Source organism: Anser cygnoides, chromosome 1 (genome assembly GCF_040182565.1).
Source record: "Anser cygnoides isolate HZ-2024a breed goose chromosome 1, Taihu_goose_T2T_genome, whole genome shotgun sequence".
Lineage (NCBI taxonomy): Eukaryota > Metazoa > Chordata > Aves > Anseriformes > Anatidae > Anser > Anser cygnoides.
In genome coordinates this window covers 144,706,702-144,729,679 of record NC_089873.1, presented here as the reverse complement: position 1 = coordinate 144,729,679, position 22,978 = coordinate 144,706,702, and the positions used below count along the sequence as shown (strand labels likewise).

At 51.3% G+C, this 22,978-nt stretch overlaps 1 protein-coding gene and 1 long non-coding RNA gene across 6 annotated transcripts in view; one reads left to right on the top strand and one right to left on the bottom strand.

Moving 5' to 3' along the window:
• Window positions 1-1,858: 1,858 nt before the first annotated feature.
• Window positions 1,859-6,829, bottom strand: POU3F3 (POU class 3 homeobox 3). Its single transcript, XM_066984665.1, has one exon. The coding sequence runs from the start codon at window positions 5,490-5,492 to the stop codon at window positions 4,167-4,169; it is 1,326 nt and encodes a 441-aa protein (XP_066840766.1). The 5' UTR covers window positions 5,493-6,829; the 3' UTR covers window positions 1,859-4,166.
• Window positions 6,830-8,635: 1,806 nt separating this feature from the next.
• The window catches only part of LOC106041677 (uncharacterized), a 52,270-nt gene continuing 37,927 nt past the window's right edge, over window positions 8,636-22,978 (top strand). For 3 of the 5 annotated variants that reach the window (XR_010826875.1, XR_010826872.1, XR_010826873.1), the window contains exon 1: window positions 17,198-17,306. This is a non-coding gene — a long non-coding RNA (uncharacterized lncRNA). Of the gene's footprint in view, window positions 8,901-17,197; window positions 17,307-17,763; window positions 17,868-22,978 lie in introns of those variants that run through there. The other 2 variants (XR_001210616.3, XR_007157664.2) reach the window with 2 other exon arrangements.

The following is a 22,978-nucleotide window of genomic DNA, read 5'->3' as shown; positions in this document are numbered from 1 at the left end:
GCGTTTTTCAACCAAGGCAGAGCTCTTGGCTGAATCCCGGGAAACACGCGGCCCGGCAGCGGTGAGATGACTATTTAAATACACCTGAAAATGATTTATTGTACACAGACGAGACGGGGGAAGGATGGGATGGGAGCGAGAAGACCAGGGCGTAGCAGAGGACCGCAGGAGATGAGAATGTAAACTATAAATAATCACATCTCGGGATTACCCAGGCTGAGCAAATATAACTTTGTAAAAGCATTTGGCTTTCCTTTAGGTAGGAAGAAAAAGATAAAAATAAAAAAAGGAAGGAGAAGAAGGAAAATGATGCCGACTCAGTCACCAAGCACAGAACACTGATATTATAAATGAACACAATTACGAAATTCATTAGGAGATCTGGCGATCTATAACAATATTTTCATTATTTACACGTGTAACAATATCACCCTGAACGCCAAACCTCCCCGTGATTATCTACCCCTGGTCATCTCGCAGGCTCACAACCCTGAAATGCCCAAATACATTCAGAGGATTCAGTTTCGGGGGGGGGGGGAGGAGGAGGATGGGGGGGTGATGGGGGGGGGAGCGGAGGGGGGACACGAGCGCGGCCTCACTTTTTTTGTGCATGATGAGCAGACGGAACCGGGCACATTTTACAAGTCCCTACAACCGCAAGCTACCAAACCCTTTAAATCCCAGCTCCTCGTACGCAGCAGCAAAACCGCAAAGGTTGCCTTCTAATGGCAACCAGCGCCAAGCCTTGGATGTTAGCTCTTTGTTGCCATCCAAATCCCAGGAACCGAACCCCGCCGAGAAATGCCACCAGCCCTTCGCGGCGCCCCACGGCCCCCTGTGTCCCCCCCACAAGGTGCCAGCACCGAGTCCCTCCTCGCGTGTCCCGAGCGCCCGCAGCCGGGGCCCCGGGGCCGGTCCCCGTAAGCGCGACACCGGCCGGGCTCCTGCTACAGCGAACAAAGAAGCAGCGTCCTTTACCCTTTCAGGCTTTTTTTTTTTTTTTTTTCCCTTTGTGTTTTATTTTTTTTTTTAATCACCATTATCACCGTTATTATTTTTCCTTCCGTGTTAGCAGGGCCTTTCGGGTCTCACGGGCCGAACCGGCGGTGCCGTTCGAGCGGCGTTCGCATACCGCATCCCGGCACGCTCGGCTCGCCCGTGATTTATGGACTGACACCGGGCCTATCCGCGAGGAATAAATGTTTTGTTGTTTCTACGGCGGTTTTCTGGGGTTTTAACCCCTGCGTCCGTAGCACGTAGAGAAGCGAGGGATGGGGGGGGGGGGGGGGGGAGGTGGGGGAGCGGTCGAGGGGGAGGGAGAGGAAGGCGAGGAAGGAGCCACGGACTGGATGGATCATAAAAGCAAACCTTATTCTCCCGTACAGCGTTAGTGGGGGCGGGCTGAGGCGTTAGATGCAGCAGCTATCTGCTTCCCACCACGTCCCCGGCTCAGAATGAAGCGAGCCGAAACGGTCAGTCACTTGTCCGCACATTGCCATAAATTCAGCGGATAAATTTGACAGGCTTACCCACCGCATCCAGCGGCAGCTTCAACGCCACTAACACGCACGCTTGCTCGCGAAGAAGGTACGGCAGCACTACCGCAGAGAGAAAAACAAAAAAAAAAACCCTCTTGCTACACCACTTCACACCCCATTGAAAAAGCCTAAACCAACCACAAACAACAGCAGCAGCAGCAGCAACAGAAACGGTGAACCGTGCGGAGGATGCTGGAAGCATTATTCTGTATATCCTTCTGGGGAAAAATAATTAAAAAAAGCACCTTCTCCTTCGATAAATTAAATCCCAGTCTTTGCACGGACACGAAATGCGTCAAAGTAATTGATAGCTCGCCCCCCTCCCCTCCCCGAGCCTTAGTTTGAGAAGAGAGAAAACAAGAGTGAACTTTTGGAAACATCCCTGCTTTCAGCATCGGCCATTGATTATCGGCGGATACACTCGGGCATCCCCTGCCCCTGAAGTGCGATCCTAAAGCCAAACGCTACCATCCCCTCTCGGAGAAACGTGGCCCTTTATCACCTCTAATCTCGCCTCACTTTCCCATGCCACGGGGTCCCTGTGCGGGTGGAGGACGATATTAATAATTTTGACTGAGAAAGAGCGAGGATTGTGCTGAGCACCCGGCGGGGATGCTGCCAGGCTGCAGCCCCAGGGACCCCGAGCGGTGTGCGGAGAGCAGGTTGGGCTTGGGGGAGCACCTCACATCAGCTTTTGCAGCATTTGCCTTCCGAGAACTTTTTTTTTTTTTTCTTTTTTTTTTTCGACACAGTGGTTTATGCATCAGACACAGACTCTTTCATTCTAACAAATTTATTTTCTCAATCAGCTCTTACGGAATCACTACTCAAATTAAATTACAATCAAATTATCACATCAAAAGATACCCTTATTACCTAACAACTGTCCATATTTTCATTTCATTTTGATTTGTGCTCGTCTGAAAAAAACACGTAATACAAGATCTGGGGAAAAAATAAATTACCGTTTTGCAGCAGTTCATAGGTATTCTGAATAAAATATTAAAAGAAGTCATTTAATGAAAATATAAAGCAAATTTTTTTTTTTTTAGATCAACAACGGATCTAACAATTCTATATTGCCGTCTTTTTGAAAAGTCTGTTTATTAAAACCTACCAAAAACACTGCTTGGAAATGGCAGTATTATATAATCACATCCACAGCACCCATTCAATCAAAGTTGGCAACGGATTTAGGAGAGGAGAAGTTCAGATAAGTGCAGCTGCAGATGCTCAGTCCTTCTAAATCCCTTTATCTGAATCAGTCCAGAAATAAAAAATAAAAATATTAATAAAAAAAATATTAGCAGTGGATTTTTTTTTTTTTATGACTCTTCCATGGTGATTGGCAGCCGTCAGGAGCAGGACTTTGACAGCCCTGAATTATTTCCCTTTCTCTCGCTGGTTCCCTTAATTCATGCAAAGTCCTTCTACAGAGCTCGAACTTTAGGGACCAACAACCTCTCCTTCTCCCACCCTCCCCCCGGTGTCTGTCCCTCCCCCCTCTCTCCTCGGGGTCAGTTTTCGGTGTGCGGGCATTTATTTCCATATTTTTGTTCTATAGCTATACCTATATATATAGATAAATATATATATATGTATTTGCTTCCCTATGCAGTCTGCTTGTTTTTAGTGCTGTGTGCATATTTTTTTTTTCCTGGAAAAAGTGGCCCTTTTCATTTTTGCAGAATATATAGCTATATAGATATATATGTTTTCAGAGTGGATGTCTGCCTTGCACCAAAATTCTCCGGTTTGGCCAAGAAAAACAGGGTGCTGGAATGCAGCAGGCCCCCTCTGATTAATCAGATTATTTTGCTTCTGCTTCCCTTTTTTTTTTTTTGGATTGCTCCCATTTAAGAAAAAAAAAATAAAGGAAAGAAAAGGAAAAAAAAAAGGAAAGAAAAAAAAGGGGGAAAGAAAAATAAAGGGGAAAGAAAAATAAAGGGAAAAAAAAGAGAGAGGGAGAAAGGGGGGAAAAAAGTTTCTGTGATTCAGAGAAGAGAGCCCTTTTGGGGATAGGGGGGAGAGTGCGGGGGGGAGGAGGGGAGAGAAGAGGTGCAGACATCAGTGGCATTCCTCGCTGCGAGAGAGGGGTAACTGGGGGAGTAAAAAAGCAAAACCCTAAAGAAACCAAACGAAAACCCACCCGGCCAACCCCTGTTCCCACAAGCAACCCCCCGACACATCTGCAGTTTTGGTGCATTACCGCATCTCCGCCCCGTTTTACCCAGCACAGTCTAAACGCTCTCGCTCGGATCCTTCCTCCACCGCTCCCTCTTGGTCTCGCTCTCACATATATATATATATATATAGATGCACGCCTCTATCCATATATATATAAACACAAGCAGTCTGAACGAGCCTGGACCGTGTGTGTGTGTGTGTGTACGTGTGTGTGAGTGCGTGCGTGCGGGTGTGAGTGTGTGTGAGTGTGTGTGTGTGTGTGTGTGTGTGTGTGTGTGTGTGTGAGCGAGCGGGTGTGCGCGGCGCTGCCGCTGCCGGTACCGCTGCCGGGGCCGGTGCCGGTGCTGGGGCCGGGGCCGGTGCGGCGGTGCCCGGCCCGGCCCGGCCCGCGGTGCCCCGAGCTCCCCCCCCCGTCCCCCTCCCCGGCCCTGTCGGTGCCCCTCACTGCACGCTCGTCTGCAGTCCGTGGTGAGGGGGCGGCGTGTCGGAGTTGACGGTGCCGACCTGCGAGTAGACATCGTCGGGGGTCTGCTGCTGGATCCCCGGGGGGGTCATCCGTTTCTCTTTCTGCCTCCGATTGCAAAACCAAACCCTGACCACCTCCTTCTCCAGCTGCAGGCTGTCCGCTAGGTTCGTAATCTCCTGGGCGGAGGGCTTGGGGCATTTCAGAAAGTGGCTCTCCAAGGCCCCCTTGACACTCACCTCGATGGAGGTCCGCTTCTTCCTCTTCCTGCCCTGCGCCGCGATCTTGTCGATGCTGGTGGGGCTGCCCGTGGAGGAGTCGGCTTCCTCCAGCCACTTGTTCAACAAAGGCTTCAGCTTGCACATGTTCTTGAAGCTGAGCTGCAGGGCCTCGAAGCGGCAGATGGTGGTCTGCGAGAAGACGTTGCCGTAGAGGGTGCCCAGCGCCAGCCCCACGTCGGCCTGCGTGAAGCCCAGCTTTATCCGCCGCTGCTTGAACTGCTTGGCGAACTGCTCCAGGTCGTCGGAGGTCGGCGTGTCCTCGTCCGAGTGCGGGTCGTGGCTGTTGACGCCGCCGTGGTGCGCCGGGTGGTGCCCGGGGTGCTGGTGGTGGTGGTGGTGGTGGTGCCCGGGGTGCTCGCCCAGCTCCGGCGTCTCGCCGCGCACCAGCCCGGGGTGCACCAGGCTCTGCCCGCCGGGGGGGGGGCTCAGCATGCCGTTCACCGTGAAGCCCCCGGGCTGCGAGTAGAGGAGCGACTGCTGCTGCTGCTGCCCGCCGGCCATGGAGGGCAGGTGGGCGGCCGCCGCCGCCGCGCCCCAGGCCGCCGGGTGCCCCTGGTGCGGGGGGCCCAGGTGGGGCGCCCGGTGGTGCAGCGCCGCGCCCGAGTGCAGGTCGTCGCGCCCGCCGCCGCCCTTCACGTCGGGCGGCGGCGGCGGCTGCTGGGGGCTGCCCGTCATGCCCACGGGGCTGCCGGACCACGGCGAGCCGGCCTCGGCGGCGGCGGCGGCGGCGGCGGCGGCGGCGGCGGCGGCGTGGGGCAGGGCTGTCACCCACTGGTGGGCATGGCTCAGCATATGGCCGCCGTTGCTGGCGGCCATGGCGCCCGGCATGAAGTCGCTCTGGACCATCTTGGCCGCCGGGTCGCCGCGGTAGCCGCCCGCCGCCACCGAGGTGACGGCCACGCCGCCCGGCTGCATGCCGCCGCCGCCGCCGCCGCCGCCGCCGCCCGAGTCCGCGTGGACGATGGAGCCGGCCGCCAGGATGCCGGTGCCGGGGAGGTAGGGGTTAGACGTGGCCGCGGCCATCCCGCGCCCGCCGCCGCCGCCCGCCGCTCGCCCCCGCCGCGCCGCCGCCGCGCCGCCGGCTGCCGGCCGAGCGCCCTTGCCCGCCGCTGCCGGGGCCGCTGCCGGGGCCGCCGCCCGCGCCGCCGCCGCCGCCGCCGCCGCCGCCTTCCCAGCCTCGCCGGGGCGCCGGGGCGCGGGGTTCACCTGCTAGCGCTCCGCGGCGCGCTGCCGGCCGCCCGTCCGCCGCCCGTCCTGCCTCGGCTCCGCTCTGCCTTCGCCTTGCCTTCTTCTCCTCCTTCCCCTTCTGTGGTCGTGGTTTTTTTTTTTTTTTTGGCTTTTTTCTCTCTCTCTCTCTCTTTTTTTTTTTTCTCTCCGGGAAAAAAAAAAAAAAAAAAAAACAACACAAATTGTATACAGAACGTGGGGGGGGGGGGGTTGTCCTCCGCCGCCTGCTCGCTGCTCGCTGGGAGGAAACCAAACAAAGGCTAAAAAGCGAAAAAGAAGCGGGGGGGGGGGGGGATCGAAAAGCCCCCGTGCCTTCTCCCCTCCGCTCCCCTAGGAGTACATCTCCACCTCGCAGCCTTCCCCTCTCCGAGCGAAACTTTTCCTTTTCTTCTTTCCTTGAAGGCTCGGGGCGGCGGGGGGCTCTTTTCCTCCTCTGTCTCTCTGGCTCTCTCTCCGCCTCTCGCCTCGGCTCCTCGGTCTCCTCTTTGCTCTTTTATCTGCAAGTTTTTGCTCGGTGTCCTACGAAAACTTCCCGTGACGATGATGATGGTGGCGGTGGCGGCGATGATGCATTGCTCAAAGTTGTGCTGCCGCCGGAGCACTTTGTCCCCTTTGAAACAAGAGTCCTGCTGGAGCCTTCTTGCTAGAGTCACAGGCTGGATAAGACATCTTTTTGTTTTATATATATATATTTATATATATATTTCTCTCTACCTTTCCTTTAGGCGGTTGGAAAAAAAAAAAAAAAAGAAGAAGAAAAAGTGGAAAAAAAAATCAGAAAAAGTTGAATTTTCTCGGTACCTCGCGGATTGTTTCTCTCTCTCTCTCTCCCTCTCTCTCTCCTCTCTCTCTCTCTCTCTCCTCTTTTTTTTTTTTTTTCTGGTGTTTGTTTTGCTTTTTTATTTTAATTCCAGCGGCCGCTCGAGGGAGGAGGCGGAGGAGGAGTGCCTTGCCGGAGAGGTGTGCGTTATGTGCGTGTGCATATATGGTATCCTTTATACACTAACTCCGGCGGGCAACTTGGGCTGCCGGGCTCGCGGCGCGCACTGGCGGGGCCGGAGTCCCGCCGCTCGCCTCTCCCCGCCTCCCTCCCTCCCTCCTCCCTTCCCTCCCTCCCTCCCTCCCTCCCTTCCCTTCCCCTCCCCTCCCTTCCCTCCCTCTCCCGGGCCGTGCCCGCGCCGCCCCCTCCCCTCCGCCCTCCCCGTCCCCTCGCCCGCCGCCGTCTGCCCGCCGCCCCCCCCCCCCCCCCTCCGGACCCCCCCCAAAGCCCCCCGGTCCCCGTCCCCTCGCCCGCCGCCGCCCCCCATTGGCCGCCGGGCCCCCTTCCGGCCGTTCCGATTGGCTGCCCGTTAATTTAGGCAAAGCGCAGTCGGGGCTGGAAGTCGCCCCCCCCCCCCCCCCCCTCCCCGGCCTCCCTCCGCCGGCCTCTTCCCCCCCCCCCTTCCTCCTCCTCCTCCTCCTCCCCGCCTCCTTCCCTCCAGCCGGCCCTCCCCTCCTCCCCTTAACTCTTCGTGCACAGAGAGAGAGGGGAGGGGGGGGGCGCACACACACCGGGGGGGGGGGGATTTTTTTTTTTGGGGGGGGGGTCCTCATTAACAACGAGCAGCGCCGAGAACGGCCTCCGCGCAGCCTCCCCTCCCGTCTCTCTACCTCCCCCCCTCCTCCTTTTGTCCTCCCCCCGTGTCCTGAGCCCCCCCCCCTCCAGCCGCCGTCCCGCCGTCGGGGGGGGCGGGGGGGGGAGCCCGGGGGGGCCTCGTTCTCCCGGCGAGCAGCCTCGCTCCGCCGCAGGCAGCCGGCCCGAACCCCCCGGGCCCGCACCCCCCGCGGTTATTTCTCTTTTCCCATCCAGCGGAAAGAGTTAAGGGGGGCGGGGGGAACGGAGATGGGGGGGGGGGGGGGGGGGGGGGGAGATGCGACCGAGCGGAAATGCTGCCGCACACGGGCAACCTCAGTGAACCGAGGGGGAAAAGAAAAAAAAAAAAAAAAAAAAAAAGAGAAAGTGGCAACAAAAACAAGGGCGAATTGAACGCTCCTCGGGGATTTCCAGCGCAATAACACAAGTCGGACGTTGAGGGGACGCGCCGCCGCGCACACGCTCCCGAGGTGCGGGGCATCCCCCCCCCCCCCGACCCCCGCCGTCGTCCCCCCCCCCCCCCCCCCCGAGCTCTTGGGGCCGAGCTCCGGGCCCCCCCCGCAGCGCCCCCCCGGCGCGGCGAGCCCCGACGGGCGCCCGCTGGGCTGAGCCCGGCCCCGGCTGGCGAGATCCCATCTTAGGTAGGTCTCGGAAAAGAAAAAAATCCCCATCAGAGCCAAGCTCCGAAGGGCTCTGGGAACTAAAACCCTAAGCAGACCCTTTTTTAAAATTATTTTTTTTTATTATTATTTTTTTTGTTCCCATGCGTCCTCCAAAGGTTTCTTTTTTATATATATATAAAAGATCCAACACAGATTTCATTGAATAAATCTGAGATCTCCAGGTGCAGACGTTTGAATAGTCGGTGCCAGAACCCCATGTTTTCCTTTCCAGCCGATTTTGCTTGGATCAGGCTCAAAAACCGAGCGAGTCTCGTGGTTTTGTTTACACTGAATGGGGAGGATAGGAACGGTGCCATGGGGCCGTCTTTCATTAATATACAGTGAGGATTTTGTCTAAATTACTGCTATGAATTTCACAGTACACGCTTTCAAAAGCCGTCTCAGGTGGCCTGATGAAACGTGATAGCGCCTCTGCAAACAGATCTACTTTCTTAATAAAAAAGGAAGGGGGGGGGGCGAGAAATCCCCCCCCCCAAATAATAATAATAAAAAAATGTACACCCTCATAACAGCGGCAACAACAACAAAAAAATAAAGCTTGAACCGGAGTAATGTCTTTTATTTTAAAAAAACAAAACAAAACACACAAAAAAACTTAGTTCCCCAACTCTTCCCACCCCCTCCCTTGCCGAGTGTGATTGTTTTGTCTGGAAAAAAATCCAAAGTATAACAAGGGGAGAACAGTTAGTGCTGATTTTCATTTGCATAAATTTTCATATATTTTGGTGAAAATAATAGACTAGTGGAGAGCGGGGCTTAGTGGAGTCAGTGCAAAGGAAAATCTTAACATGGATCGTTTCGCTGGAGTTGAGAACATGATTTTCCCCCCTGTCACCTTATTAAAATCAAAAATTAAAAAAAAATCTCTAAATCCTCGAAGTATGATCGGTAAGTGTTTTACATTTTTTTTTTTCTTCTACTTTTGTTTGCTTTAAAGTCTTCTGGATATGGGGTTTCAAAAGCCTAGGACAAGACAGGGAAACCCATGGCAACTGCCTGGAAGGAAACAGGCTTAGGGAAAGGGAAAGGAAAAAGAAAAAAAATCCCACCAGCAACAAAAACCACCTTAGTGAAATATTACATAAAAAGCGTGGATTCATTCCAAAGCTCGAGGCAGCAAAGCAATTCTTCAGACTTTTCTGGGTCCCTGCTTCACTTTCCTGGGCACTCTTAATTATCGTAACGCCGGGGCTCGGGGCAGGGGGTGGGTGGGATGGAGGGGGGGGGAGTGGGGGGGGGGGGGGGGGGGGGGGAGAAGGCTCTCGAAAACCTTTCGGGGATGGAAAGGGGGCTCGGGGGCAGGGGAGGGGGCCGCTCCTGGAGGGGGGGAGCCGGGTGCGGGGAGCCGGGCACCTGCTGGCGGCGGCGGCGCGGGGGGGGGCCGGGCGCGGTGCGGAGCGGTGCGGAGCGGTGCGGAGCGGTGCGGAGCGGTGCGGAGCGCGCACAGGGTTAACGCTGTAGCTAGGGAACAGCCGGCTGGGCTCAATATCCCGGGCTGGAGCGGCGCAGGTCCGTCGGAAAGAGGATAATCAATCAAAACTAAGCAGGGCATCCCTCCGGCTTCTCCTCCGAGGGGAGAGGGGCCGGAGGATTTACAGGGCAGGTTGCACTTTGTTTCTCCCTCCTGCCCCCTCGCTCCGCTTTTCCCTCCCCGATTCCGGCTAATTGAGAGGTGGAGGCTAACGAGCCGCAACTCTTTTTTTTTTTTTTTCCTTTTTTTTTTCTAGCGGTGGGGTCAGCGCGATAAATAACGTGATAAATAATGTAGGCTGAAATTAGTAGGCCAGCTCCCTCTCCTGCAAACTTTACCGAGGCTTCAATATCCCATGCCGCGACTTTCATTTATTTTCATTTCGCCGTCCCATTTGCATAATATACATATATATATATATATATATTTCCCCCCCCCCCCCCGTCGCTGCTCTTTTGGGCACACAATAGCTGGCGATCATTGTGATTTCCTAGAATTAGTTACTTCTTTGCAAACGGTCGATCGTCGAATCAATAAAACGGCTTGTAAAACTAGGGAGGGATAGGTTTCAATTTGGGGGGGGGAGAAGAATCGCTCATTTTCCACTTCTTGTTGACGTGCCCGGCGTCTCTTTTGACTGGGGTTAACTCTGTGTGCTCCATTGGAACAGATGCCGTATAGAGCTGCTCCCTCAAGATCATTTGTTTCCTTGATGGGGGAACATTTCTGAGCAGAACATATTGGTTGCCATAGAGAAAGAAATAAAAGGAAGAACACTAGTCACATTAAGCTATATGTTTGTGCACTGGGCTTTAGATAAAAGGGCCCTAGTTCAGCCAAAGAGAGCGCGGCCAAAGCCGAGCTCCTTAGCCTCACCAAAACTAGCTTTATTTTGTTTTGGACTTTTACAGTTGAAACATGTAAGCTAATTTTATTGGCTCTCGTTAATTTTATACGAGGCGGCTTGCTGAACAAAATAAACTTTTCAGAGGCTGCCGGAGGACGGCAGGGGGCGCCCGGGTGCCCTTCCCGGCACGGCTCGGCCCGGCACGGCCCGGCGGGGGATGCTCGGGACCCCCGGGCACCGCCGCCCCCTCCCGCAGCGGGCACAGCCCCGTGGCCGGGAACCCCGGGCCGGGGGAGCCCCAGATCTTCAGGGGGGGATGCTGGAGGCTGGAGGGCAGGGGTCCGACGGGGCGGGAGGGGGGCGGCGGGGAAAGGGGTGCGGGCTCCCGGGCCGCCCCCAAAGTGTCCCGGGCGGTGCGGTGCCTCCAGCGGAGCCGAGGCCTGCGGGGGAGCCAAATCAGCTAATTAAACTCAGGGCATCCTGAGGTACCACGCAGGTTTTTTTTTATTATTTTCTTTTATTTTCTTTCCTCTTTTTTTTTTTTTTTTTTCCAAACAACGCGCTTAAGCCTCTGGAGGTGCAATAAAACGACTCTTTTATTTTATTTTTTTTAGATCATTTAATATTTAATTGCTGTGTTAAAGCTGGAAAAGTAGCTTTTTTTTTTCCTTTTTTTTTTCTTTCTTTTTTTTTTTTTTTTTCCCCCGCTGGCCCCTCCCTCCCTCCCCTCACGCCTTTTCCCCACTGGCGAAGCCCCCGCAGCCCCCCTTCTATCTAGCCCCCCCATCCCGGCCACAAGTTGTCGCCAGCCGGGACGGGACACTGGCAGGAGTTAACCCGAGCTAAAACCAAGCACATCGACGGCCGGCACGGCTTAGCCCAGCACAGCTCGGCCCTCCGGCCCTTTGCAAAGGCGCAGTGTCAGCTTTCTGCCCCAAATCCCCTCCGTCTCCCCCCACGCCCCCCCAGCTGTCGCGATAGGGGACAGCAGCGACAACCGCGTCGCTGTCGCTCCCCCCCCGTCGGGGAGCAGCCTGGCCAGCGGGGCTGCAGCAGCAGCAGAGACACCTGCGAGGGGATGTCCCCACGGTCCCGGGGGGGGACACACACGAGGGCACTTTGTTCCCCCCCTCCGGGCTGCAGCCCCAGCGGTTTCCGTGTGGCTGGGAAAGTTTGATTCCTCGCCTCCATAAAGGAAAGACCAATTGGAGCCCTGGAAATCACACAGCCCATAAATATGATAGATGCTGGCAAGATGAACTCCCCGCCTAAAAACCTAACGCATACCCAAAAAGAAAAAAGGAAAAAAAAAAAAAAAGCAGAGAGAAAGAAAAGTAGGCAAAGAGGGAAAACGACCTACGAGAATACATCCACTTTTGATTTAAAGTGGTGCTGGGTCTTCCTTGGGAAAACGGAGTCAAGCCTCGGCGTGCGTTGACCGTGCGGGAAAATGCTCGAGATATTTGCGTGGACAAAACTTTCCACCTACCGCATTTGGCCAAACAAGCAAGAGCAATATTCCAGCCCAGCGAAACACATTTCCAGAGCGCAATTCCCACCAGAAAGGCGGTCGCTTGCTGGAGCTTTGCCGCACTTTTAGTGAACATTTCCCTCGCCTCCGAGCGGGACGGTTGGAGTTTGAGGAGCCCAGCAAAGTTCAGAGCCCCGGGCTCGGGGTTCAGAGGCTTCCCCCTCCCAAAAATCTCCTCTTCCTCCCGCTTGCCCCAAACCTTCCCCGTGTACGAAGCAAACCCCGAGTTAGCAGCCGAGCTCCTCTGTTTTCTGCCCGCGGTGGGCAGCAGCAGCAAGACTTCGGGGCAATGCAAGCAGCAAAGCCACCGCTAAAACGAGCAACAAGTTAGCTCGGCGACAACTTGCTGTCCCGACTGCGATTCTGGGGCTTGTGCCACAAGTGGCCCCGATAAGCGCCTATTCGGGACTCCTTTGTAAAGTGGGTGTGTAAACGGAACGGGCACCGAAGTGGGGAAAAGAAAGTGCGTGGCGACTGTCTTGAGTAGTCATTTACTCAGAGTGGGAAACGCTTAGGTATCTCCTAATGTAACGGCGGAGACCGACTGCCTCATTAGCATTTACAAATGAAAATGTTAAACATCGAGACATATTCCGTATACAGCGTGCTATATGTAAAACACAGCCGTGCATAATCCAGCAGTCAGCTGAAAACGCCGAGTTGACTGGGTTCCAGCTATGTGGCATTCTTGGCTAATGTGATTTGCTCTGTGTTTTTCAAGCTTACCCATGCTGTAGTTCAGAGTTCTTATGACCACGTTGATAGCTGCACTAGGGATATTAGACTAACCAATCTGGAGAAAACAGGAAAATACACATATTACTTTTAAAGGCTTACAATAATAACGATAAACACAATAGGCAGGCGGCTCATTTATCCATACCTTTTATTATGAAGGCTTCGCTCCCAACCTTATTTATTGTTTTGAGCATAACAAAGCGTTTCTGGTTCTGTAATAAACTAGAACAATAACACAGGACCGCACATGCAAAGCTGGATAGGTTTTAAAATAGAGGTCCTTTCTCTCCCAGCTGCATAATTCCGATATTACCCAATGTGTCGTGCTTAGGGCTCACCTCGCACGCACTGTAATGAAAGTTGCCAAATGAATGGAACAATCTATCTGTTGACTTGAGCTCAACGCAGACGCATTACATATGATAGAAACCTAATGCTCCCACCGACGTTAAAATCATAGGGATGTATAGTTACAATCCGGCTCCTTGAACATGTAGATTTTTATTTATAAGAATAATCGTGCATGTAGCAACATAAAAAGGGGATTTACAAGTTGGAGTCCTTTGTAAAAGACTGTGAAAACCTTAGCCCCGCTTTTATTAGACATGATATCATTCTGATTTGCGTGCTTGCCATCTCAATAGCGTTTCACACGTGAAAAAAAAAAGAGAATGAAAGAAAGAAAGAAAAAAGAAAGAAAGAAAGATCCATATGCATTACATAGATTTTCTTTTACGCGCATAAGGACTGGCAGTCTCTTAGTGGATAAGAGGGTGAATAATTGTGCTACACCAGAAAACAGTTCGTGCAGTTTGGCAGCTCTGTTTTTTATTATTAGATTTTTTGACATTTGAACTTGTCTATTGTCTGAGGAGCTCAGTGCAGATTGCAGCAGGTCAACCTTAAGGCTGCTCTTTTTGGCATTGCACACAAACATGCACTCGCTGTCTGTTCTCCTTGCGTGAATGCAGCAGCTACAGTTTTACCGTGCATTTGTTTTTTTTTTAATGCACATGTATTTATATTTATATTTATTTAATCGGCTTGGGGTTTTCACGGTCGTGCGGTTAGTTTGTCCATGCGATCATTTTACACCAGTTCCTCCCCATCTATGAGTTTTTTCCCCGGTGCTGGATACTTTTAAGCACTCAGCCGCTTTTACAGCAGGGTAATTCCAGCATCACGATGCTTGATAAAAGGGACTTCAGTAGCCCCGGGATTAAATGACATATTTCCCCGCAGCTTCGCTCAACTCTATCATGACTCCTACAGTCAAAAGTTAACATTATTCATCATGTCCTCGCCTTTCTTCCCTCCTCCCCGCTCCGCATCCAGCCCCGGTCCGGCTCCCCGAGCCTTTGCGAGGGCTGGGGGCGGCCGGGGGAAGGGGGGGGGGGGGGGGGGGGGATGCAGAGGAGGGGACCTGGTGGGGCGAGGGAGATGCGAAATGGGGGTCGTTGCCCCCCGAGGCCGCAGGGGGAAAGGGAAAGGGAGTGGGATGGGGGTGGAAATAACTTTTCCCGGCAGCGATTTGCGCCCCGGTGTGCTGGGGGTCGGGCTGGTTTTAAAGCGGGACTCTTCCCTGGGTGCGGGAGGGGGGGGTCAGGCCGAAGAGCCGACCTCTTCCTCTAGCAGGCTTTCACTGGAGCATATACCTTCAGACATATAGACGTGGACACGCTGTGCGCCCACCGGCAGGGGCACGAACCCCCGGGCACGGCCACGCACCGCGAGGCTGGGTTCGCCCCCCCCTTATCTTCACCCCCCCACCCCCCCTCCATCCTTCCCCTTAACAAGCGCCTGATAACGCGTTTAAGGCTTGTTATTTGAACTCTCCCGACCAGCATGCAGAAAAGTAATTGCATCGTTTTTCATCAGGAGAGAAAAGAGGGGAGGAAGGGGGGGACCCCCCCCCAGCTCTCCGTAACCGCTGAGTCACCGCACCGGGGGGCAGCGGGGACGCGCAGGAGGCAGCGGCATCTCATTGCCCACCCCGGCTCAAAACGCATCCCTCCTCATCTCCAGCCCCGCAGGTCCCTCCCTCCTCCTGGATTTAGCAAGACAGACTTGGAAGAAAGTGGCCCAAGTGCGGCCAGGGCCCTCCTTTGTCACTGGGTGTCCTCCTCCGGTGCACTGGGACCTGCATCATTGAGGCGGGGAAGAAAATAAGCCTTAAAATAGTGTTTTGGGGGGATTTGGGGAGGAGGAGGGATGGATAAGCACCGGCCACTTCACCTGGTGGACAGAGGACAGGCAAAGCATCTGGGCACCTTTATCCCTACAGACTCCTTTAAAGGTTACTCTTGCTGCCAGGCTTTGGCACAAGCAAAAATGGGGGTGCTGGTGGTTGGGAACAAAGCTGGTGGCAACCAAGCGACCCCCCAAAAGGGGGAGGAATAGTCCCTTCAATTCTCTGTCGAAAAGCATACGGCATTGCTTTCTGCTGGGGGCTGTTTCCCGGGGTCCCTGCACCCCCAGGGTACTGAGCGGGGTGTCTGTCCAGCACCCCCTTACCGGGCCCACTCAGGGAGGGGTGCGGACCCCCAGGTACATGCCAAAGGGCCTCATGGACAGCTTCTGGGAGTTGGTGGGTTGCACGAGCAGCCTTGAAATCAGTTTGCAGCAAGGCCTGCAGTGGGAAACAAAGAGGCAGAAAATGTTGGGAGCCCAAGAAGAGCCTGAAATACAGAGAGAGGCATTGAGCTTCCCGGAGATGCTTCAGCTCCTCAGTGGGGAACAGAGCGGTATCCTTTTTGGGCTGGCTCCGTGCAGCTGAGGGCTGGACTGTACAGCCCACACTGAATCAGAGGCATTGTGTGCAAATGAATAAGCGCACATTGTTTTGAAATGCTGCTATTGTGTTTGGGCTAGGGGGAGGAGGTGGCTGCATTTTGCGTGCGTGCGTGTCTATGGGCTTTCTAAAGGTGAGTGCAGATTGCAAGAGTTGCGGCTCTGTTTTTGTTTGTCAAACAGGGCCCTTCTCTTGGGAGAGGGGCATGTGGCGGATCCCAGCCCAGGATTACATTAATCAAAGCATTATTTCCCCAGGGATGCGCAGCACAAATGATAGTAAATCCTAATAAAATTGGATCGCTGAGAAATTGAACGCTTAAAGTAATCTGCTCTGCCTGATAAAAACTTCAAATTTATAAGATATTATGCATCCCCACCCCCAAACACCTCAGGTATCACCACTGTGTGTGTGCATTACGCATCTATCTGGAGGAGAGACAACACTGCTCGGCTTAACAGGCCCCCCACTATTGAATATATATATATACACAGATGTGTGCACGTGTGCTTGCGTGCACACATTTCACGCATGCACACACACGTGCAGAGCTGTAAGCTAAGCTAAAACCTATACGCACGTAGCAGTAATGAGGATGGTCAATATTTGGCTATTCCACCCTCGCTGTGTACGAGGCTGGGACATGGTACTGTGCCGGTGCCGTAACACGGCCTGGGCACTCCTTGCTCTTGCTCTTTAGCGATGCTCACCACGGGCCTCCATAACAGCACCTGCGATCTCAGCCCTGCTCAGAGCAGCTTGGCTTCTCACGGGGGTGGTGGGGAAATAAATAATAATAAAATAAAACACTACATGGACATGAATGTCCAAAGCTGACCTTAGAAAGCCTGTGGGAGGATGAGTGTCAGAGCGAAACTGCCTTGGACCAGGGGCACAGGTGAAAGAAGGGGAGAGGTTGCCCGTTTTTCCCTGGGGTGCGCAGCACGCGGCACCCGCAGCCCCCGCGCCCACGGCCGTGCCACCACGGCCCCTGCCCTTCGGCGAGGGTCAGCTGAGGCCTGGGTAGCCGCTGGCAACTCGCTCAGCTTCAGATCCTCAGTCTCAGCTACTTCCTCTCTGCAGAAGGAAAGTTTGTTTGTAATTGCGGGACATTACAGTACGCTCAAAGAGCCCCACTGTCCGGCATGGAAAAAAAAAAAAAAAGGGAAAAAGAAGGAAAAAATCTGTTTTTTTCCCCCTCCTCCCCCTTACTGAGCTTCCAAACGTGGAAGGGGCAGAAGGCGTTGCCACTCGCCCAGCTGAAACTCTTTGAAGGGCTGCGCGTTTCAGACATGCCGATCATTCCTCCTCGCCCCTACCCTCCCGGGGACCCCTGAAATGTGGCACTGCGACCCCCCCTCCCCCCCCGTGAAATGCCCCCACGCGTGACCGTGGCCGCTCCTGCTCCCTGCCCTGCGCCCCCCGTGCGCCCCCCGCTGCCCCTTCCTCCCCTGGCACCGCTCGGCACCGGTCCTGCCCCTTGCGGGGGGGTTTCCTGCCCCGTCCCGGCTCCGGGGGCTTGCAGGGGGGTGTGCGTGTAAGTGTGTGTGTGGGGGGGGGGCGGCCTCGCAGCGCCCCGCCGGAGCGGGGGGGGGGCTCGCCCTCTCCCAGCCCCGAAATGACGCAGCCCCTGCTCCAGCATCGGCTCCCGTTCGGGCTGGCTCCATTTCAGGAGCTCCGTCTCCCCCCCACCCTCTTCTTCCCAGCCTTCCTCCTTCCTCCTCCTCCTCGCCCCACCGTCACTCTCAAACACCCCCCTCCCCCCCCAAGCCCCCAACCCCCCCAACCTTCCCCCCCCCCCCCCCCCCCCCCCGCCTCCCCGCCGCCCCAAACTCCTTCCTCAGGACCGTGGGATGCTGGCGAGCCCTGGCGAGAGTTGCCGGTCTCCATTTCCAAGCGGGGAGCCGCCGGGAGCGGTGAGGCAGCCGGCAGGGCTTGGGGCGGGGGAGGACGCGGAGGGGCTGCGCGGGCCCGGGGAGGGATGTTGGGGGGGGGGGGGGGGGAATGAAGGATGGGGGGGCAGCACCCCGAAACAACCCCCTCGCTCCCGGGATAGGGGCAGCGCCTTCCCCTGCCCGCCGCCGGCACCGCACAGTGGCCCCTCCGCGCCCCTCCAGGGCTGTCCGGTGCCCCCACAACCCCCCCCCCCCCCTTTTTTTTTTGGAGGGGGGATTGGGCTCCCCTCCGCCCTCCTCCGCGCCAGCAGCAGGGGGACCCGCTCACCCCGCCGCTGCCTCCCCTCCCTCTCCCCTTCCCTAAAAAATAGTAATAATAAAAAAATCACCGTTCCCTTGCGCACCACGAGGCACCCTCTCTCGATCCCCCCTCCCTCCCCCTTTTCATTCCGCCCCCTCCCGGACCGACCCTCTGCCACCCCCCACGCCCCCCGCCGCCCCGCATCCCGGGTGCAAGCGGATCACCAAAATCCAAGCTGGTTCCAATTTCCCCCAGTTGTCTGCCTTTGAAACACTCAGAAGGTAGGGATGGCTCATCGTGGGATAATGCGCTCCCACTCCCCATGTGTTCAGGAAGGTGGCTGCCTCCCCACCCTCCCCTCCCCGCTTTCTTCGCCTTAATTGGCTCTATCTTGATGTGCACTTGTTTTGTTTAGCCTATTTTAACATTGTGGACGAGATAGGCAGAAAAAGGAGCGTTTGACTCGGTATGTCTCTCTGATTTTTTTTTTTTTCTCCCCCTTCGGAGGTTAATTTGCATTTGAGGTCTAATTCATATTGCAAAATCCTGGCGTTTGAGGACTGCAGAGGAACAGGGCATTCTTTTCTGCTTCTGAGCAGGAGGCTCTCCTGTCGTTCACTCTTCTGAGTATAATTTCATTGTATTCACAAGTGACAAGGATTTGCATCAGTCATTTTTCAAGCTATTTTTTAAAGAGTTGGGTTAATTTTGTTTTTTTTTTTTTAAATTGCAAAGGGAACAAATATCAGCATGAAAACAGAGGATGCCTTACTAACAACGTTACAAACTTAAAGTTTAAGGCACAGGCTATATATTAATATAAGTATTAATCTGCATTCCTTGGAGTTGGATTTCTAACTCCTGAACATCTGATTTTGATGGAAGTCAGGGAAAGTCGACTATACAAATATCGAAGTATATTTATAGCTTCTTACATCTATTCACAGGTGATTTTACTGCTGTTTGCCACTCTTGCTCCAGCGTTTTGTAATTATTTCACTCCTGAAAAGCATTTCATAGGATTATATGCTGCTTTACTTATTAAAGGTTTTCAGCCTGTCCAGCTATAACTTCCATTCACATCTCTGGAAATAGTTAAGTAGCCATGTGGACTTTATGGAGAGATTATAAAAGATACATGGTCATATAAAAAGATTCTGTTTTATATCCCCGGTCTTTTCGTTCTTTGGATGTGATGAAGAATCCACCTACATTTAGGCCTTTATAGCTCCTTTAAGGAATACCTTCACATATTTTATTTATGTATATAAAATGAATTTTATTTATATATATATAAATATAAAGTGATTACATGAATGGCATATGTTGTATAATATGCATATGAGACATTTCAAGCATCTCTACGCGCACACCAATTTATTTTTCATAAATGTATATGTGTGTGTATGTGCGTGTATATACACGTGTGTGATGATACACATGCTGGAAGATAAAACTACACAAAGTAAAAAAATATTCATAAAGGAAAAACCTGTAAAGGTTGTTCACTGGGAGTTCGCATTTAGTCCCTCGTAAAAAATCACCTAAGTTACAGACTTTACTGTAAATACCTACTTACACCCCCACCTCAGCATAAAAATATTTGTGCATATATATTTGTCATAGAACAAACTAAACAGGGCTATGAATTATACCTAAAAGACAATACTGAGATTAAAAAAAAAAAAGCAAAAAACAAAAACAAACATAAAATAATAATGGAAAATGGAATTTTATATAATGCCAACAACTTTAGCTTGATTCTTGGCATAAGCAATTTAGTGCAATTTCATTTGTCTGAACTAGAGTGATATTACAAAGTGAATTAATAGAACATTAGTACTGAAAAAAAAAAGAAACAGTTCTTCCTTTGAAATATGAAGTGCCTCTAACTTGAGATGAAACCTGAAAGTCAGTGAATAATATATGGGAAATATTAATATTTTAAATGTATCATATTTAAAATTGCTATGAACTTAAACAAGGTTTCATAGCAAGAAAAAACAAGTAATTCATTTTAGATTCCAATTTTATATGCACCATTTTACAAATGAAGCAATTCACTAAAGAAGTGAAGTCAGGTATGTAAGCATATTTTGTTATTTTGCACATGAAATACAGTCATTATGGAATATAAATTTAATTTGGGAAATGATAAAAAAGAACATTTGTTTCATTTTCTACTGCACTGCAAGGAAAACATTTTTAAGTAGCTGATTAATGAGATGAAATGAAGTGATACAGCCCATAATACCTGCATGTGTTTTTATACGTAGTGAAACTGTACCACAACGGGACATTTATGAAAAGTATGAACTCAAGTAATGCAGTAAGACTTTAAATTTAGAATGGGAGTTTATACAATTCAGCCTGATGTTGTAAAAAGTGAGCCCTGTGGCATTTGACTTTGCATTACTGAAAAATTACTCCTGCAAGAGAAGTTAGTAGAGTGTAGCAGAGTTGAATCCTGCACTTCAGCGCGGGCAAAACTGAGGTGCCACTGGCTGCCTTGCCGCTGGTTTTAGTGGGAAGAAGGTGCAGCCCTCAGTCCTTTCCCTAATACGAGGTCTATCGACTCCCAAATTTCATTGCCCTGCTCCAACCCAAGCGAGGAGGTACAGCTCAGCCTCTGGGAGCCAGCCCTGTGTTCCTTCAGTTGGGCCAAATCCTACTTGCCCTGTTCACTGAGGACACCTGGTGCTTTGTCTTACTGAAAAGAGCAGAATCTGGCCCTCAGTCTTCCCCCTGGTGTAACTCCTTTGGACCTTAGTAGAAACAGAGGGATTATTTTCGCATGTTTCCAATGTCAATGGGAATTCTGCTGGGGTTAGTTCTCAGGGCTAGGTTGACCTTGTACTTACTCCTAAGAAACCTACAGTTTACACCCTACCTGCTTTGGCTCGGGCTTCAGTGAACCAAGCCAGCAATAATTCGAGTTGATACATACAATACATAGGATACATATGAGTGGGCATTTGGAACAGCTAGGCAAAAAAAAAAAAAAAAAGTGTCTTTGCACCAGTGGAAAGCACTGGATGTGTATGAGCTTAGTGAAGAGGGAAATGACACCTTCTGGCAAGTGCTACGGCTGTCATGAGGACTATAAGCACCTAGGAACTGTCTTATTGAAGGAGAGCAAAAGTCTGGGTAGTCTGTAGCTTGGTTCCCAGCAGGAGTTAGTCACAGGTGCCACAGAAGAGGGCAAAAGTTGGTGACCGAGGGGGAGGTAACACGCTTGTCACCCTCCACACGGCAGATCTCTTTCTCACCACTTTTGCCTGAAGCCCTGGGGCATTTGATATACTTCTCCAAATGACTTCCCATTAGTTTCAGTAGCTTCCATTTTTGTTATAAATGGCCAATTCACTTCTGAAACTCACTATAGTTATTTTAAATTCAGAATAATAGTGACAAGAAAAAAAAAATCCTTTTAAAACAGTTTTACCACTCTTTGTTTAAATATACATTTCTCTGCTGTGAAATACCCTTTCTTTCCACATCTATACCTATATGAACAATGCTAACTCATACCAGGAACAACATTTTAAAACTGTGTCATGCTTATGGGATAATTATTAATCTTGTCAGAATAAAAAGCATACTAAAAGTACTCCATACAAAGGTTTGTGCCTTAATGTTTTTGAAAGTTTTTTTTTTTAAAGTAATCAGACATGTCATAACAGAGGAAGAAACTATACAATATATAGCACATAGTAAAAGTATATGACTCCTACAGGACTATTTAGAAATACACAAAGATTAATTTTTCTCCTTTTGCTTAGAAGAATACTTGATGAGCAGGTATGTTTTTATTTGTATTCCTGCTTGTGTCTTACAGTTCTGTGAAGACGGTGTGGAGCTACAAATCCAAAATTTTAGTGGCTATAAATGATATAAAAATAAGCAAGAGAAATGCTCATGTTACGTATCTGGAGGGATAAATACACAATAATCATGCAATTTGGTAGCAGAAAGAATAACTATTTGACAATAAAACCAATGCTAAATACAAAGAGGATAATATTGTTCTAGTGAAAAATATAGCAAATAAAAATATACAACTAAAAGATGATATTGAAATTCTCTCTGTTGTTTTCTATCTCTGTTGTTTTCTCTCTCTCTGATTAGATCTTTTTCAGTTGAATGTAGATTTTGAATGTTTTGTGACCGCCGAGACCCTGTTAGTGAACAAGTTAGTCAAAACTTTTCCATTTTGGTTATCCTATCCCATGTCTACAAATCCAAAATGTAACCGGTATCAACCCCACTGAACACTAGGAAGGTGTTTTTGCTGCTCATTGCTTGGGATTTGCTGGAGGTCTGATTTTGCATATGCTTACTCGTGTGCTAAAATTGCTGGGAGGTATTTGTGCTGGGAGGTATTTGTGAGAGGTATTTGTAGGTTCATCTACTTATTTTGTGCAGGAAGGCCGGCACTTTCAAACTGGGAGTTTGTGCATGCACAAACCTAGATACCTACTATCTACCTAGTAGATACCTACTGCAGGAGAGGGGCCTTTTTTTCAATAGGCATGGGGCATTTTCAGCTTCGTTTGACTTCAGTGAGAATTGTGAAAACTCAATATTTTCTAAAAAGACGGGCCACTTTTCTTGAGAAAGTCAAATATGGATATAAAAATCTGACTTCCTGTATCTCTGACTGAAAAAAAAATGGTAAAATGTTGGTGTTTTATCTTCATATAGGTTTAGCATCAGCCCTACGGATATAAATCACAAACTTACCTTTTCCCATGTGATAACTGTTTGCTTTGCCTTTCGTTTCACAGAGGTAGGAGAAACGATTAAACCACAACCACCCTGAAAAAAAAAAGACATCAATAATAGAAATTATTGTTCATTACTCGATTAAGAAAATAAGAAGACTGGAGTCTGCATTGGGGGAATTATGATTTTACGTGCTGATGTTTTGACTTTTGGAAATTAGGATGTTATTACTAAACATTGCCACGTATTTCTTGCTAGCAATAGGAAATAATCACGTGCAAATTTTAAAGGTCTGTTCGAGGGACAGCTTCCTGCACTGTGGCACACTGAAACTTGAGGAAAATATTTCTAACGTTTGGAGGGGCTGCCAACAGCTGGAGAGGTTACAATATGCCACCGGCCCCTCCTTGTTGGTAAAGCAGGCAGCGGGCGTCCTTACCTGGCTTTACGGGCCCGTATTCAGAAGAGGAGAATTAGGAGAACTGAAACAAATGAGCAAATATTGGCGCAAGTCCCCTCGGTACAGCATGACCATTTTTGTGGTCAGTTTTGGCTGGAGGGTGTTGAGCAGAAAGCAGGAAACGGGCCCAGTCCAAAGCCTCCTCTGCACACACCCAGTGCTGGGCCTCTGGGCACTCCTGCTTTGTCTGCAAGTTGGGGCTGAAAC